Here is a 13,763-nt window from a genome sequence, read left to right as displayed (position 1 = left end):
GTGAGGAAGAGGAAGCAGGAAGCAGCAGCAGCAGCGTCTCGGCGGAGTGTCGGCCCCCTTTTTGTGCCCCCTCGGTGGCGGCGCCACTGTGCGAGAGAAACGGCAATACACGGCCGAGAAGAGAGCGCCGCCCGTGACTGTGACGCGGCCGCCGCCTCTGCCGGCGTCGACGTCTGCGAATAAAATTCGCGCATTTGGCTCTTGATTTGCGGCAGACGTTGAGCAGTGAGCATTTGATCGCCAACAGCCGGCAAACGCGGTTCGCTCTCTTGGCTTCGCCTCGCTTTCGCCTTCGCCTTAGCCAGCGCCATCGCCATCGCCACTTTGGCCTTTTGCCGATTTTCGGTTTATCTCTGTGGGCAGGAAAATCGCAATCGGCCGGGCCATATAAAATAAAAGGCCAGACAGTTTCTGGGCTTTGGCACAGTCGTTCGTTTCGCACCAAATGGGAGACAACACCACAACGTGGGAGAAGAGAGAGCGAGGCGCTAAGAAGTATTCAAAGAAAAATAGTTGACGCGTGTGCCTGTGTGTGTGCTGGTGCGTGCGTGTGTGTGTGTGCGAGGCAAGCAAAAATGCAACGGAAGTTGTCAGTCGCAAAAAGAACGGAAAGAAGAGAAAAAACGCAAAACGGAACTGAAACATATTGTGAAATTCGAGCGACAGAGAAGGCGATACATCAACGTGGTTTCTGGAGCTTCTGGGTTTTTCTACCAAAAGGAATTAAAGAACATTAAAGAACACAGAAGAGACGGGGCGCAAAAGAAGAGCGAGGTTTATTTTTAGCATTTTGATATCACAAGGCAGCTTTTTTTTCGCTACACTACGAGAAAAAAATGACGCAAATGGTGACCACATGATTCCACATATTTCCATATAACCCATACAGAGGTAGCTTTTTGTATTTGGGGGAACTTTTTGTCGCTCAAATATTAATTTTAGATTTTTTTAACCCAGACAAAGCTCATTTTGCGCCTGTGTGAGTGAGTGAGCGACCGATCGAATTTTGAGCAGGGACTACCATTTCTTTTTTCTTGCTCAGGGTTAAGGGCAACAACAAAAGAAAATCGGTGGCTTGGCTAGGAAAAAAGCATGTGCTGCACTTTTTTGCTGCAGAAAAAGAAAGAGAGAGGAGCGCAGAGACACCCACACACTTGCACAAACGAAGACAGTCGGTTTTTGAGGTTAGGAATGCCCCACCCAAGCAATGGCTGCTCGTTTATATACTGCACATACATATATATATATACTTGTATGTATATAAGGCTGTAGCGCAGAAGTTTGCCATTATTCACAGTCCAAAGCTGTTCGCGATCGAGGGTTTATGAGGCGTATTGTAAGAAAGAGAAGACAGCCGCAAAGGCAGTTAAAAAATACTTTTGCAAAAATTTAAATGCCCACACAGACCTGAGAGAATTCGCGAATGTGTGGAAGGCACGTGTGTGTCTCAGCCGTTTGTGTGAGCCCATGTGCCAGAGTGTGTGTGCTGCGAGCGATCACGCACGTATCTGCGGTTAGTAACAGGGAGAGAGAGAGGCAGAGCAGAGAGAGAGCTTAAAACGCCGGTTCTTTTTTTCCCCATTTTTATGCTCTTTTTTTGCGTCTTCTTTGCTTTCATTTCTTTTGCTTGTCTCTTTACAGCGTTTCAAATATAGAATATCAAGGGTCTGCCAGACGAAGCGCAAGAAAGAGAGAATTCGCTGAATGAAATGTAATAATTCGCCGACGGATGACGTCACGTTCTATGTGGTCATTAGCACTCCGGGCTCCAGCCAGCGGCGCAACAAAGGGGGTCCAGTTGCAACCCCGAAAGAGTTTGTGAAGCACTTGGGACGTACACTGTCATATTAATTGAAATGCTTGAAATACTTTCCCTTCCCCGTATATCTTCAAGGTTCCCCCAAGTTTACTCTAGATACGCCCCTGCCTCCAGCTCTCCAGTCTCATATGACTAATTTTGGCATTGTTATTGCATAAAATTCGCATGGCGTCATCATCATCATCATCGTGGACAACTACAGAGCCCGCAGAGATCGTTAACCCTAGAGCGGGGAGCTAATACCAGGCACAAGGTCGTCTCCCGTGTCCCCCGCCCCAAACGGGGGTCGCCATTTGCTGCAGTTGTGTTGCCAGGCGGCCGAACATCTGTCTCCGGGACTGCAAAAGCGAAAAAGAAACCTGACTGGGCTTGGCTTTATATCTACATCTGCAACTCCAGCCACAGCTCGACAGCCCCAACTCGGCATATGATGATGTTCCCCCGGCTTAAAGAGTCTCCTACCTTGCGCGCTAATCAGTGACCGGGGCTGGTTTTTGTATACAGTCAGGTACCTGAAGTAGCGCGCGTGGTGCCAGACAGACATCTCCACATCCACCGCCTTTAACTCGCTGGCGAGTCCTCGAAACAAATCCCGTGTGTATCGACTGTCTCCCATGTCTATTGTACTTCATCAGGTGCTCTGGTGTGGCCCGTAACCCGGCACATGTTGAAGTACACTCAATATGAGGCGATTTGCATACGAAAATTACTTATAGCAGGGATAATAACCGGTCTCCAAAAATTAAAAAATAAACTTAATAAATTGGGGTAATTAGATGCAGTTTTGTAAAGACTTGACTAGTATATATAATATAGTATACAAAAAGTTTGTACGTTAATAATAACAAAAATTAAATTTCTAATTACCTGTCTTTTCTTACTGGGAAATTTTGTGACTGAGGATCATTAACTTTTTTGTATGTACCATATTATTCCCTGCTAAACATGTGTTATTTCAAAATGTATATAAATACTTTGGCCAAGGTTTGGTATTCTTGATATAGCATGAGCAACGATTTAAAAAAAAATAAAAACTGAGAAAGCAAATATAGCATAATAGTACTTTAATTTTCTTATTACAAATCAATAAAATGTTTATAATTTATATTGCAGGCCGTCAGTTTTATAATGTTATTGAGGTTTGACATCCTGCTCAAATTTCCAAGCAGGTTGGGTGGGCTTTCGTATAAAAATAGATTGTTTACGGGCCGAAATAAATAATAACAAATCGTCCATCACCACCTAATGCCACATTCACTTGTGCACTCTTACAGTCACAACAGAATTTGTTTAACAATATTGGAATAAAGCCTTTAATGTGATGTATTTTGTATATGATTACTAGTATATGGACTTAGGTTGAACTTGAGAAACCTCTCAAAAATTAAGTTAAGTTCTTAAGTTAATAATAGTTTTAATTTATAATATATAATTATTTATTAATATTTATTTTTTATTAACTAAAGCTTTTCCAAATATAATCTAGTGCGTATAGTGCATAAGGAACTATCGATATATTTTCTCCACCCTAAGCGATGAAAAAGTGTGGCCAATTCGGAGCTCTAAATTAATAACTGTGCCAATTGGAAAAAAAATGAACTTAAATTCAAAAAAGTTATTTTCTTATGAATTACTTATATATATAACTTTTAGAAAAATACAAAGTGCAATCTACTTATGTTTTTACCTCAGATAGAATTTACGAAGAAAATTTAATGGGCCACCTTACAAATTCTGACTCTTAAGACTCGATTGAAATCCACTTCATTGTTAGCTTTGTCAAATATTTGATTTTTTAAAAAAACTTGCCGAAAGAAAGTGCTGTGGTATGATTTGGTATTCGAGCACCGCGGAGCATCTGGCATTTTTTGGCGTTCCGGCTGCGTTCACACTGACCTCCGTAAGGTTATCGGCGTAATTTTGTAAATTCTCGACCTTACCGTACCTCGACTCGGTTTCGTTAGTCAAAATTCCAACTGCCGCGCCGCCGAAAGACCCAGTACACCCACGCGCGCCGCCACACCAGGACTTGGACAAGGATTCTACGGGGAGACCAACGAGAAAGGACGAAAATGCTGCGCTCCCTTGCAACAACACGAAACGAAATCGGGGCCCTGCGCTCCGTGCTCCTGCGATCGAATAACGCCACCTACCTCCGCCGATCCGGCGGAAATGTGGGAGTGCGCGCCCTCAGCTGCCAGCTGATCAACTCCCGGAATCTCCAGAACATTAGGTAAAAGTCCCCACCAGGGTCCCCGCTCTCGTTGAGGTTAGAAATGGTTGTGTAATATTGCAAAGTGCGTACACTGCAGCGGGATTGTGTGGGGGCCCATTTCGGTGGCCTCGTCAGGGGGCGATGATTGACAGCCCCGTGTCCCAGTGCCTAGCATCAATCTCAGGTGGCCCAAATACACACGGGTCGGGTCTTACGTGTGTTGTGCGTGCTCCACTGCTGATTGGCTTTATGGCCAAGGTCGCATACACGCTCCTATATATCGCACGATGCGTGATAGTGCTTCGGCGGGCTGATAAGCTGGAAAATTCCGTCTAATGACTGGATGGGTCACTTTTTCGGCGCTATTGTTTACATCTGCCGAGTGTTCGATTAGACACTCGAATATGTTCCTAGTTAGTATGGCAGTGTGGGTACGTAAACAACAACAAACCGTCAGCTGACCGAGCGGCCATAAATTAACCCATCTAAATTGATCGAATTCATTTTTGTGGGTCAAATTATGTAGTTAAGTAGACGGCAATATAGAAAGTTTTTCGCTAAAAGATACTTCTTCAGTTTCAACGTCCAGCATTTTTCATCCAGCTTAGCAGTGTGAGATGTAAATATGTTTTTTATTTGATTTAAATCCATTAGTCATATTATAAAGACGAAAAACTACATAAGGAAATGTTGGTGTCACAAAAAGTAAGAATCAATGGAATAAAGGGATTGGGACTTTTTGCTTCTTAAAATATCACTTGTAATCTTTCAACAAATATTGTAATCTCTTAGTTACAGACAATCTCTTTATGTACATTTTAAAATCTGTTTTCATATCTTTCCACCTGTTGCATAAGTCAATGACTGGGATAAAGGGGAAAGGTTTCATCATATTTTTTAAAAAGACTACCAAAGGCACAATCAGTATTTTAAGAAGGAGTCTACAGCTTCCAAGCTCTGTTTAATGATTAATATGTTGTCTATACGGCAAGCAACATTAATTGTTAAAATTCACTTTTTATCTATATTTTATTATATAAATAAAATAAATAGTTCTCTCAGAGAAACAGTAATTGAAACTAATCAAATAACCTCTTAAATATCATGCAGGTCCAAACTTACCACTAGCCAACCCCTGGCGGGATGGAGCTACAACTTCGCCCGTGCCTACGCCAGCCTTCCGGAACACATCAGGGTGCCACTGCCGGCGCTTTCGCCCACCATGGAGCGCGGCTCGATTGTCAGCTGGGAGAAGAAGGAGGGCGACCAACTCAACGAAGGTGGGTTGGCCCGGTAGACATAGCCCGAATCCCTCAAGTAAATGCTTTCCGAACTGATTCCAGGTGACCTGCTGTGCGAGATTGAGACGGACAAGGCCACCATGGGCTTCGAGACGCCCGAGGAGGGCTACCTGGCCAAGATCCTCATCCAGAACGGCACCAAGGACGTGCCCGTGGGTCAGCTGCTGTGCATAATTGTGCCAGACCAGGCCAGCGTGGCTGCCTTCGCGGACTTCAAGGACGATGGCGCAGGCGCAGCCCCTGCTGCTCCGGCAGCCGCTCCAGCTCCAGCTCCGGCGCCAGCGGCTGCAGCACCGCCTCCGCCTCCGGCTCCAGTTGCCGCTGTGCCCGCTCCAGCTCCAGCGGCTGCTCCAGCAGCAGCAGGTACGGGCCGTGTGTATGCCAGTCCGATGGCCAAGCGACTAGCCGAGGCACAACAGCTGCGTCTACAAGGTTGTTCAATCCCAACTAATGCCACTCTTACAATCATCCTGTCCCATTTCGCTTTGCACGCACCGCCTGACTAAAATTCATCACAATCAATCATTCATATAAATAGAAAGATAACAGTTCCTTGGGAACAGGCCTTTTTTTATACCAAAAAAGTAATTCATTTATTTCTGTCTACAAAAAGTTTTTTAATAATTTATTTATGCCAAACGTAAAAATTAAAAAACGATACTTTAATCTTATCTTTGAAAGCTAGTAAATATCCATTTATTAATGATTATATATTCATAAAATGATAGGGCTAATAATAAACAATATTATAAATATCTTCAAAATGCTTTATAAATTAAAATGATTTTGATTGCAATTTTCACCACTCAATGCAAACCACCCACCCTTTCATCTATCGCCCCCAGTCCAATTGTTCTGTTACTAATCCGCGGCTTTTGTGTGCAGGCAAGGGCAGTGGAGTCCATGGCTCAATTAAATCTGGTGATCTTGCAGGCCAGCAAGCGGCACCCAAGCCATCTGCTGCAGCACCTGCCAAGGCCCCGAGGGCAGCCGGAGCCCGCTTCGAGGACATCCCGGTGACTAACATGCGGGCGGTGATCGCCAAGCGTCTGTTGGAGTCCAAGACTCAACTGCCCCATTACTACGTCACCGTCAATTGCCAAGTGGATAAGGTGAGTTATGCCAAAAATAGTATGTTTCACATACGAGTTATTTATTAGAATTTTATAGAATTATATTGATATATATTTTTAAAGAAGTAATAACACAATGTGTGGCATAGAATTTTTGTACAGCCCTATGATGTTGTAGGCAAAATAGTTTATTTCCAAAGTTAATCTTTTTCCGGGAAAGGTAAAAATTTAATTATTGACAATATCTGCGGGTTTTTATACCAACAATTGTGTCATGCTAAAATCGATAAAGTTAGTTATTTTATAGACCTGTTTCGGGTTTGACATGATTGTGATTCGGTCTTGCGGTTTCCACAATTAGAATAATATATTTGAGTTTTATTTATTTAGCTTGTATCGAGTAAATCATAAGATACTGTTCAATGTTTAAATAAACTCGTTCAGTGTACATTTATTTTCCATTCTAGTTATTATCAAATTCGACAAATATTATTTAGAAATACGAACTATATTATCAATTTGTAAACAGCGAAGTCGAAATAGAGCCAGAAATATATTTATAGTTATTGAAAGAGTATACAATACTTAAATTCTAATCAAAATTAATCATTTACAGCTCCTGAAGTTCCGCGCCAAGGTGAACAAGAAGTACGAGAAGCAGGGAGCCCGCGTCTCAGTCAACGACTTTATCATCAAGGCCGTGGCCATAGCCAGTCTGAAAGTGCCTGAGGCTAACTCTGCCTGGATGGACACAGTCATCCGGCAGTACGACGACGTCGATGTTTCAGTCGCCGTCTCCACGGACAAGGGCCTGATTACCCCCATTGTCTTCAATGCCGACCGCAAGGGAGTCCTGGAGATCTCCAAGGATGTCAAGGCGCTGGCAGCCAAGGCACGCGACAACAAGCTGCAGCCCCACGAATTCCAGGGTGGCACCATCTCGGTCTCCAACCTGGGCATGTTCGGTATGGGAATTATTTGAAATAATTATTTTAAATGTGTTATTATAAATGGTTTTCTTCTATAGGCGTAAACCAGTTCGCTGCCGTGATTAACCCTCCGCAATCGTGCATCCTCGCCATTGGCACCACAACGAAACAGCTGGTGGCGGATCCTGATAGTCCCAAGGGGTAAGAGTTGCAAATAACAATAATTAATAGCGCCTTTAACTACAAAATGTTGTAAACAAGTATTTTATGTGCTATTAATTGTTCCCAAAAATATATTCCGATCCGATATAATATTTTCTACCATCTCATTACAGTTTCAAGGAGGTCAACATTCTGACGGTTACCCTCAGCGCTGATCACCGTGTGGTAGATGGTGCTGTTGCTGCCAGATGGCTGCAGCACTTCCGAGACTACCTGGAGGATCCGGCCAACATGGTCTTGTAAACGGACTGGCACGACCCATCACATTTAGAGACTCCAACGAAAACAAAAAAGGATAACAAAATTAGGAACCTCTCTTTAAGCGAGGAGTTTCGCTCGACATAAATTATGTGGATGTGTGGATTCTAATCGGTGTTGCATATGTAAAGTTTTAAATTGGATTTAATTCATCCCATTTTATCACTTATATATATATAAATTTAATTGTGTAATATTTGATGTAGTTAATAATGGTCGCTACCGTTGCCATGATTGTAGAAAGAAGACACAAAATACTTGAATGATATTCGAATTAACCACTCACAGAGCTGTAAATTTCCGTTTGACATGCAAAACGTTTTGTATGCTTTGTTCGCATATGTTGATCATGAGGGAGTATGAAAATGGAAGTAGTTGAAAGTCCAAAGACGCGTTGAATAAACCTAAAACACACTCACATGAACTAGCCAATTCATAAAAAACAACTGCGTTTTTATTTAAATTTTGGGTCGGGGTGATTTTGAATATTGCGAACTTACTTAATAATTTTCGTAAGATTGTAATCACTGAGAATTTGGGACTTATCTAAGTCATAAGCGATTTAAAAGTGATTATATTTGTATTTATATTTTTTTTAAGGATATTTCTATTGAAATCAATCGAGGAATTTATTGTGTACGCTTTTTTTTGTATGGTTCAAGCATCTCATGCTGGAAATTTTTAAATTTTCGATCGTTTAGTGCTAATTCAAAACTTATTTAGTAAACATTTTTAAATATAAAACAGTTTTGTGTATAAAAATAGCTTTCTTTTAATAATTAGGTAATACATTTTTTTGCCAAACTCGAACAGCCCAAAAGCCTAATTGTTTTTCAATATTACAGAATTTAGTTTCCCAGAAAGTCTTCAACTATTTTCTCAGTGGTTTTATAGTATTATGTAACTAGTTTATTGCCAAAATGTTACGAACTAAGCAAACACAAGTTGAAAGTATTTACAAGCATAAGATTAAGCTAATGTCAGTAGGATGTGGATGTTTGTGGGGCGTTGGAATGGGGAATCACCACTGGGCGGGGCCCAGCTGGCTCCACTCGGCCACGTAGTCCGCCTGCTTCTCCAGGGCGGGGAACCACTCGACGCCACCGTAGTTGATCGCGGGCAAGGTGCCCTTGTAGTTGGCGGGCAGGACGGATGGGTCGAGGAACTTCTGGAGGGACTTCATGTCGCTGCCGTGGAAGTGCATCTGAAAGATAAGGAAATGGATTTAAATAAATGAGATAATTCAGGAATATTTTGAAAATGCCTATCAAAGTGGCTATAATTTCAAATATTATAGATCGTTTTTTGTTAGAATAATCTTTTTTTCTAATTTGTTACAGACTTTTTATTTTTATAATATACAAAACACTATATATATAGTACGGTTTGTTAAAATAATTATTTCGGGATCCTTTAATTGGCTAGGAAACATTGCCTACTTTTTTGGGAAAATGGACTACGCTATGAGCATTAAAAAAAATATTAGTACTGTGGTTGTATTTTTTAATGAGCTAAAAACAATTCCTTGATTTATGTAGTTAAAAAATATTAACTCACCCTGCTGTTCAGCTTCTCCTTTACGAAGGGCTTGAAGAGGGTCCAGACCATGTTGAAAATGAAGGGCTGCTTGACGAAGTGCACCTCCTTCATGCGGAGCGGCATCGCCTCCTGGATGAATGTGAGCAGTCGCTTGGAGAAGCTCGGCGACAGGGCCTTCACCTGCTTCATGCCCAGACCCTCGAAGTCCATGATGCAGACCACGCCCCTCACCTGGGTCTCCTCCTCCAGCTGGGCAGCCAGGTGGACCATGTAGAGCATTCGGAACATCTCATCGCTGGTAATCTCGCTGGGATCCCAGAGCTTGCCGCAATTCACGATCAGCACTCGGCGACCCTTCTGGTCGCAGTTCTTCAGCACGTTGATCACACTGCCCTTCACGAATTTCTCCTTGACCTGCTCGACCAGGAGGCCGCGGACCAGGGAGGCGTACTCCTTGCGGAAGGCGGCGGTGGTTTTCATCTGAAAATGCAGAGTAGGTAAATTTTAATATAAAATGATATATTATAAGATATAAATTTGAATTATGAAAAGTTGTATCTTTTTTTTAACGCATTTAAACAGTAAAAGTTTGTAATTGCCTTTGCAAATCTTTGAACCTGTGACGCACACTCCTTACGGAAGTGAGGTTTTCATCTGTTGGCAGGTATGACATTGCCAGATTACAATCTATACGCGATAAGGGGTTGGCCCTTGGGCAGAACTATAAAGAGTCCATATGAGTTATGCGGTTTCCTATGATGATAAATTTAAAATGGCGAACGTTCGATCTTTATGGCCTGATTCAGTCACTCTATAAGTCATTGAACATTCTACATGCATGGGGAGAATCCGATCGGATCGGAATCGGGTCCCCGCTTATCAGGAACTTCTGTGCCGGTCAGCGGGTTCAAAAGCACAGAGTTATCAGCAGACGGGTGTTGAAAGCGATCTTGTTGTTGGCTTTTATTTCAGATCGTATGTTTCTTCTTTTACAATATCCCATATATTATTTCACCTCGACCATAAATGAGGGGCAATTGCTTTAAGGAACTTTAACAACAGATTACCACTTCGTTACATAACAAATAAAATAAGCATTTTGTTTATGTGCTTTTTAGCTAATTAGGAATTCATAAAATTTTTAAGTATTTTTCGTAAAATCTAAACAATGTAAGTAACTTCTCTGGAAAAAATAGGTAATTTACGTTTCGTTTCTTCATTATTTCTTGTTTGAACTTAGGTTATAGACCCCATTTCAAGAGCTCTATAATGAGCAATGTTTGCTGGTGATAAGACCTGTCCAGACGTTCTATACATTCGATTATCTCTCAAATTTTAAAACTTGTGCAGCCGCTGTTGATAAGCGAAAGCCATTGGATTGTGTTTCTAAGGCGATCGATTCATAATATATGTATATGATAGAACGCGATTCCATTAAAGTTCGAGATGCTAGATGAACAGTTGTGGAAAGAATCGTAATGATTGGACTTCAAATAGGAACTAAAACTGTGATAAGTGGGGAAATAGTATTTAAAAAACAAATAAATTAGCCAACATGTTTTCGGTCTTGTTATCTTCTGTAAGTAGTCTTAAGAATAAATACTAGAGACTTGTTAGACATTAGCTCTATAAGTCGTAAAAGTAAACTGTTTATAGCAAAATCATACCAAAACAATTGCTTTGTTGGCTTATCAATTTTGTTCTCTCCTACTTTGCATGTAAACAAATTTTAAAGTATAAAAATTAATAATCATTAGTTTATTCAGTTGTTCAACTAACACACACACTTTTATTTTTATTTTTTAAATCCTTTTCGTTATTTCTACTAACTATACTGAAGCTTTCACAACACGAACTTCTACAGATCTTTCTTCTTTACTAAAACCTTGATCGCTCTTCTTTTACCGATTCAGATGTTGGTTCAACTTAGGAAAGCTGGACTGTAGTTCCTTATCACTATGGAAGTACCCACCTTTTCCAGGGCTCCCTCGGGGTAGAAGTGGCAGGCGCGTAGGAAGACTGTGAGGAAGGCGTCGTCGTCCTTGTAGTTCAGCTCGGGCGAGGCCTTGAGCAGCTCCCGCAGCTGGGCGATGGCCGCCGCCCTGACCTCCTCGGTCTCCCGCAGCTCCACCCTGGCGATCTCCACGGTCTCCGGCTTCAGATAGCCCAGGCGCAAGTTGAAGGCCTCCTCGGCGATATCGGTGGCAGCCATTGTGTCGGTTGGTGATTTCTATGTGTCGGGGCCTGCGTGTTGGATTCGAGAAATGCGTTCTGCGTTAGTTTTTCTGATCACTGATTGCCAGCGGAAAATTGCCACTTAATTCGGGGTAATTTGGCACCAGCACTTTTGAATCGATTTGTTTGAACAATCTTCCCCGATTATCCGGGTTAGTATCTTGTATCTTTCCTTTTTTTTTTATTTACCTAAGGCGAAGTCTAGCGATTTCACTTTTCTTAAAGGCTTTTCAGCGTTCTATAGTTTTGCTGCCTCGCGACTCGTGCTGTTCGAGTCAACTGAAATTCGGTTTGCCTTTGGAAACCCTTGTGAGTTAGCTTCTATATTATATATCACCCGAACGACAGCTTCGACGTCGGCGTCGATGATAAAGCGCTTCGCGGCAGAGGCGATCGCAGTCGTCTTGAGTCGACTTCCATTTCCATTCCTTATCTTTTAGACTAATGGCGCTGAGCAAAAATAAAACCGAAAAAGTACGTCAAAAATCAGAAAAAAGGTCACCATTCCGGCTGTCAATCACCTTACGCCTTTAACCCTCGGGCATCTCCATTGAACCCCCCAGTCTAGGCCTGAAATCCGACTTGCGACTCAGTTCCGAGTTTTGGGTAGTTTCGACATTGATCGTGATGTTTACACGCGCCTGGCTTCTTGAACCTTAGCTTAAATTACCTCTACCTCGATCTTACCTTGCTACATCTCCACTGCGTCTGGGGCACGTAATAAAAAAGACAAATTTGCCAAGAAAATCATAAATATCAATTAACCGCGAAAAAAAGGTTGGAACCAGCCTATTGACAGCGGAAACAGCGCACTGTTTATGGTGCCACTCATAAGACCCAGTAAAGCATTAAGATAATGAAGTCGCTTTTGGGAGTTACCCTGTAATAAAATTCTGATAAATAAAGAAATTTTAGGTGGTCGGAAGAAGAAGTGCTCGAGAAACATGTTTTTAGTTAAAGTATCGTAATATTTTTTTTAAAAAAGATTTTGAATAAGAGGGCCTAATTTTCAAATCCAAAATATTAAAAAATAAATATATATACAATGGTCCTGGTTTTCTTAAAAACTAGTTTTAGCTATGATATTGATCTGTTTTTCTTAACCATTTCATTAACTATATTAGCCATACACTTTCAACATTTGTTGCTATAATATTAAAGAGCTTTTCTTATGAAATTTACTAACCATATTAACCCTATGCTTCATAACTTTTTACAGGGTATGTAAACTACTTTCGACTAAAGTCCAACACGGAATTCTTAGGTGATAACAGCTCCCAAAATTATTCTTTTCCTAGGGTTATTATCGAATGTTTCTAGTTCTACTGGAAAGAGAGGGGCCAACAATAATTCTATAGGAATTCTAATCACAGCTCATAATCCTTATCAGTGGCAGCGCTGCCTGCGTCGTTAGTCGTATTTCTTCTTCGGTTTGTTTAACTGGAAAATATTGTTTTTGTTTCCACATTCAGGGTGGGTGGCAAGTGGGCTGCGGGGAGTGGTAGGCGGATCTTCGCCTTTTCACACCTTTCGGGCCATTGAATCGGATCGGGGATCGTGAATCGCGACCCGTTATCATTGTTAACCGCTTTTGTTGCTGCATTTCATATTGTTATTATTGGTACGTGATCGGGTCTTTGTTTTGAAATTCATGTCCCAAACACAAAACCATTTTGTTGCCCGCTTGGCTAATATCGACTTATACGTGTTCCTTTAGAAATGCAGTGGACCCTCGAGGAAAAAATCATCAAATAAATATTTAATTTTACTTTTAATTCATTTATTTTAATAATTTTAAATACTACTATACTATATACTATAATATAATTTTAAAATATATATTAAACTTTAACTGAATCAAGCTTTAAACTCACTCTATGATGTATTCTTTAAATATTATATAGTTTCTAAAAAAAACTTAAAAACTTGTTTACCATTTCCTTTTATTTTTAGGAATATCTGTAAACTTTGAAAAGTAATTTGAAAAAAGTAATATAAAACTTTAAATTTGTAAAAACGACCGGTCTACTTTTTCGATAAACCACTGTATCTGGAAGTAAGAATTACTGTTTTATACAACCACCTTATAGTGTAGTCACAGGGCAAAGTCTTCATTCCTGATACGATTTGTTGTCGAAGCTCAACGTAGTCGTCAACCCAATACTTTTGTTG

General features: G+C 41.1%; 2 protein-coding genes across 4 annotated transcripts; one reads left to right on the top strand and one right to left on the bottom strand.

The window, feature by feature from the left end:
* Positions 1-3,615: 3,615 nt before the first annotated feature.
* LOC108033767 (dihydrolipoyllysine-residue acetyltransferase component of pyruvate dehydrogenase complex, mitochondrial) lies at positions 3,616-8,263 on the top strand. 3 transcript variants are annotated; one of them, XM_017108363.3, is made up of 7 exons: positions 3,616-4,052; positions 5,145-5,314; positions 5,378-5,767; positions 6,269-6,447; positions 7,025-7,373; positions 7,436-7,538; positions 7,673-8,263. In XM_017108363.3, exons 1-7 carry the CDS (start codon positions 3,892-3,894, stop codon positions 7,800-7,802), a joined length of 1,482 nt encoding a protein of 493 aa, XP_016963852.1. In that variant the 5' UTR covers positions 3,616-3,891; the 3' UTR covers positions 7,803-8,263. The 3 variants fall into 3 exon arrangements, with proteins under 3 accessions (XP_016963852.1, XP_050741666.1, XP_016963851.1); XM_050885709.1 differs by having other exon boundaries at positions 3,618-4,052; positions 5,378-5,698; XM_017108362.3 differs by having other exon boundaries at positions 3,618-4,052; positions 6,221-6,447.
* A 428-nt stretch (positions 8,264-8,691) lies between these two features.
* Positions 8,692-11,940, bottom strand: LOC108033768 (retinaldehyde-binding protein 1). The gene is made up of 4 exons (XM_017108364.2): positions 11,781-11,940; positions 11,329-11,600; positions 9,375-9,836; positions 8,692-9,021 (listed from the first exon to the last, which is right to left on the bottom strand). The coding sequence occupies exons 2-4, from the start codon at positions 11,566-11,568 to the stop codon at positions 8,839-8,841; spliced, it is 885 nt and encodes a 294-aa protein (XP_016963853.1). The 5' UTR covers positions 11,569-11,600; positions 11,781-11,940; the 3' UTR covers positions 8,692-8,838.
* Between the last annotated feature and the right edge of the window lie 1,823 nt (positions 11,941-13,763).

The sequence above is a fragment of the Drosophila biarmipes genome, chromosome 2L (assembly GCF_025231255.1).
Source record: "Drosophila biarmipes strain raj3 chromosome 2L, RU_DBia_V1.1, whole genome shotgun sequence".
Taxonomy (NCBI): domain Eukaryota; kingdom Metazoa; phylum Arthropoda; class Insecta; order Diptera; family Drosophilidae; genus Drosophila; species Drosophila biarmipes.
This window is presented reverse-complemented; position numbering and strand designations above follow the sequence as displayed.

What these genes read in the sequence shown, in the direction of transcription:
- LOC108033768 (XM_017108364.2), bottom strand. Translation starts at nt 11,568, where the DNA reads ATGGCTGCCACCGATATCGCCGAGGAGGCCTTCAACTTGCGCCTGGGC. An exon ending in CCGAGGGAGCCCTGGAAAAG is followed by an intron (nt 9,837 to 11,328) that starts GTGGGTACTTCC and finishes CTGCATTTTCAG; the next exon opens with ATGAAAACCACCGCCGCCTT. An exon ending in AGGAGAAGCTGAACAGCAGG is followed by an intron (nt 9,022 to 9,374) that starts GTGAGTTAATAT and finishes CTTATCTTTCAG; the next exon opens with ATGCACTTCCACGGCAGCGA.
- LOC108033767 (XM_017108362.3), top strand. Translation starts at nt 3,892, where the DNA reads ATGCTGCGCTCCCTTGCAACAACACGAAACGAAATCGGGGCCCTGCGC. An exon ending in CGGAATCTCCAGAACATTAG is followed by an intron (nt 4,053 to 5,144) that starts GTAAAAGTCCCC and finishes AATATCATGCAG; the next exon opens with GTCCAAACTTACCACTAGCC. An exon ending in CTCCAACCTGGGCATGTTCG is followed by an intron (nt 7,374 to 7,435) that starts GTATGGGAATTA and finishes TTTCTTCTATAG; the next exon opens with GCGTAAACCAGTTCGCTGCC.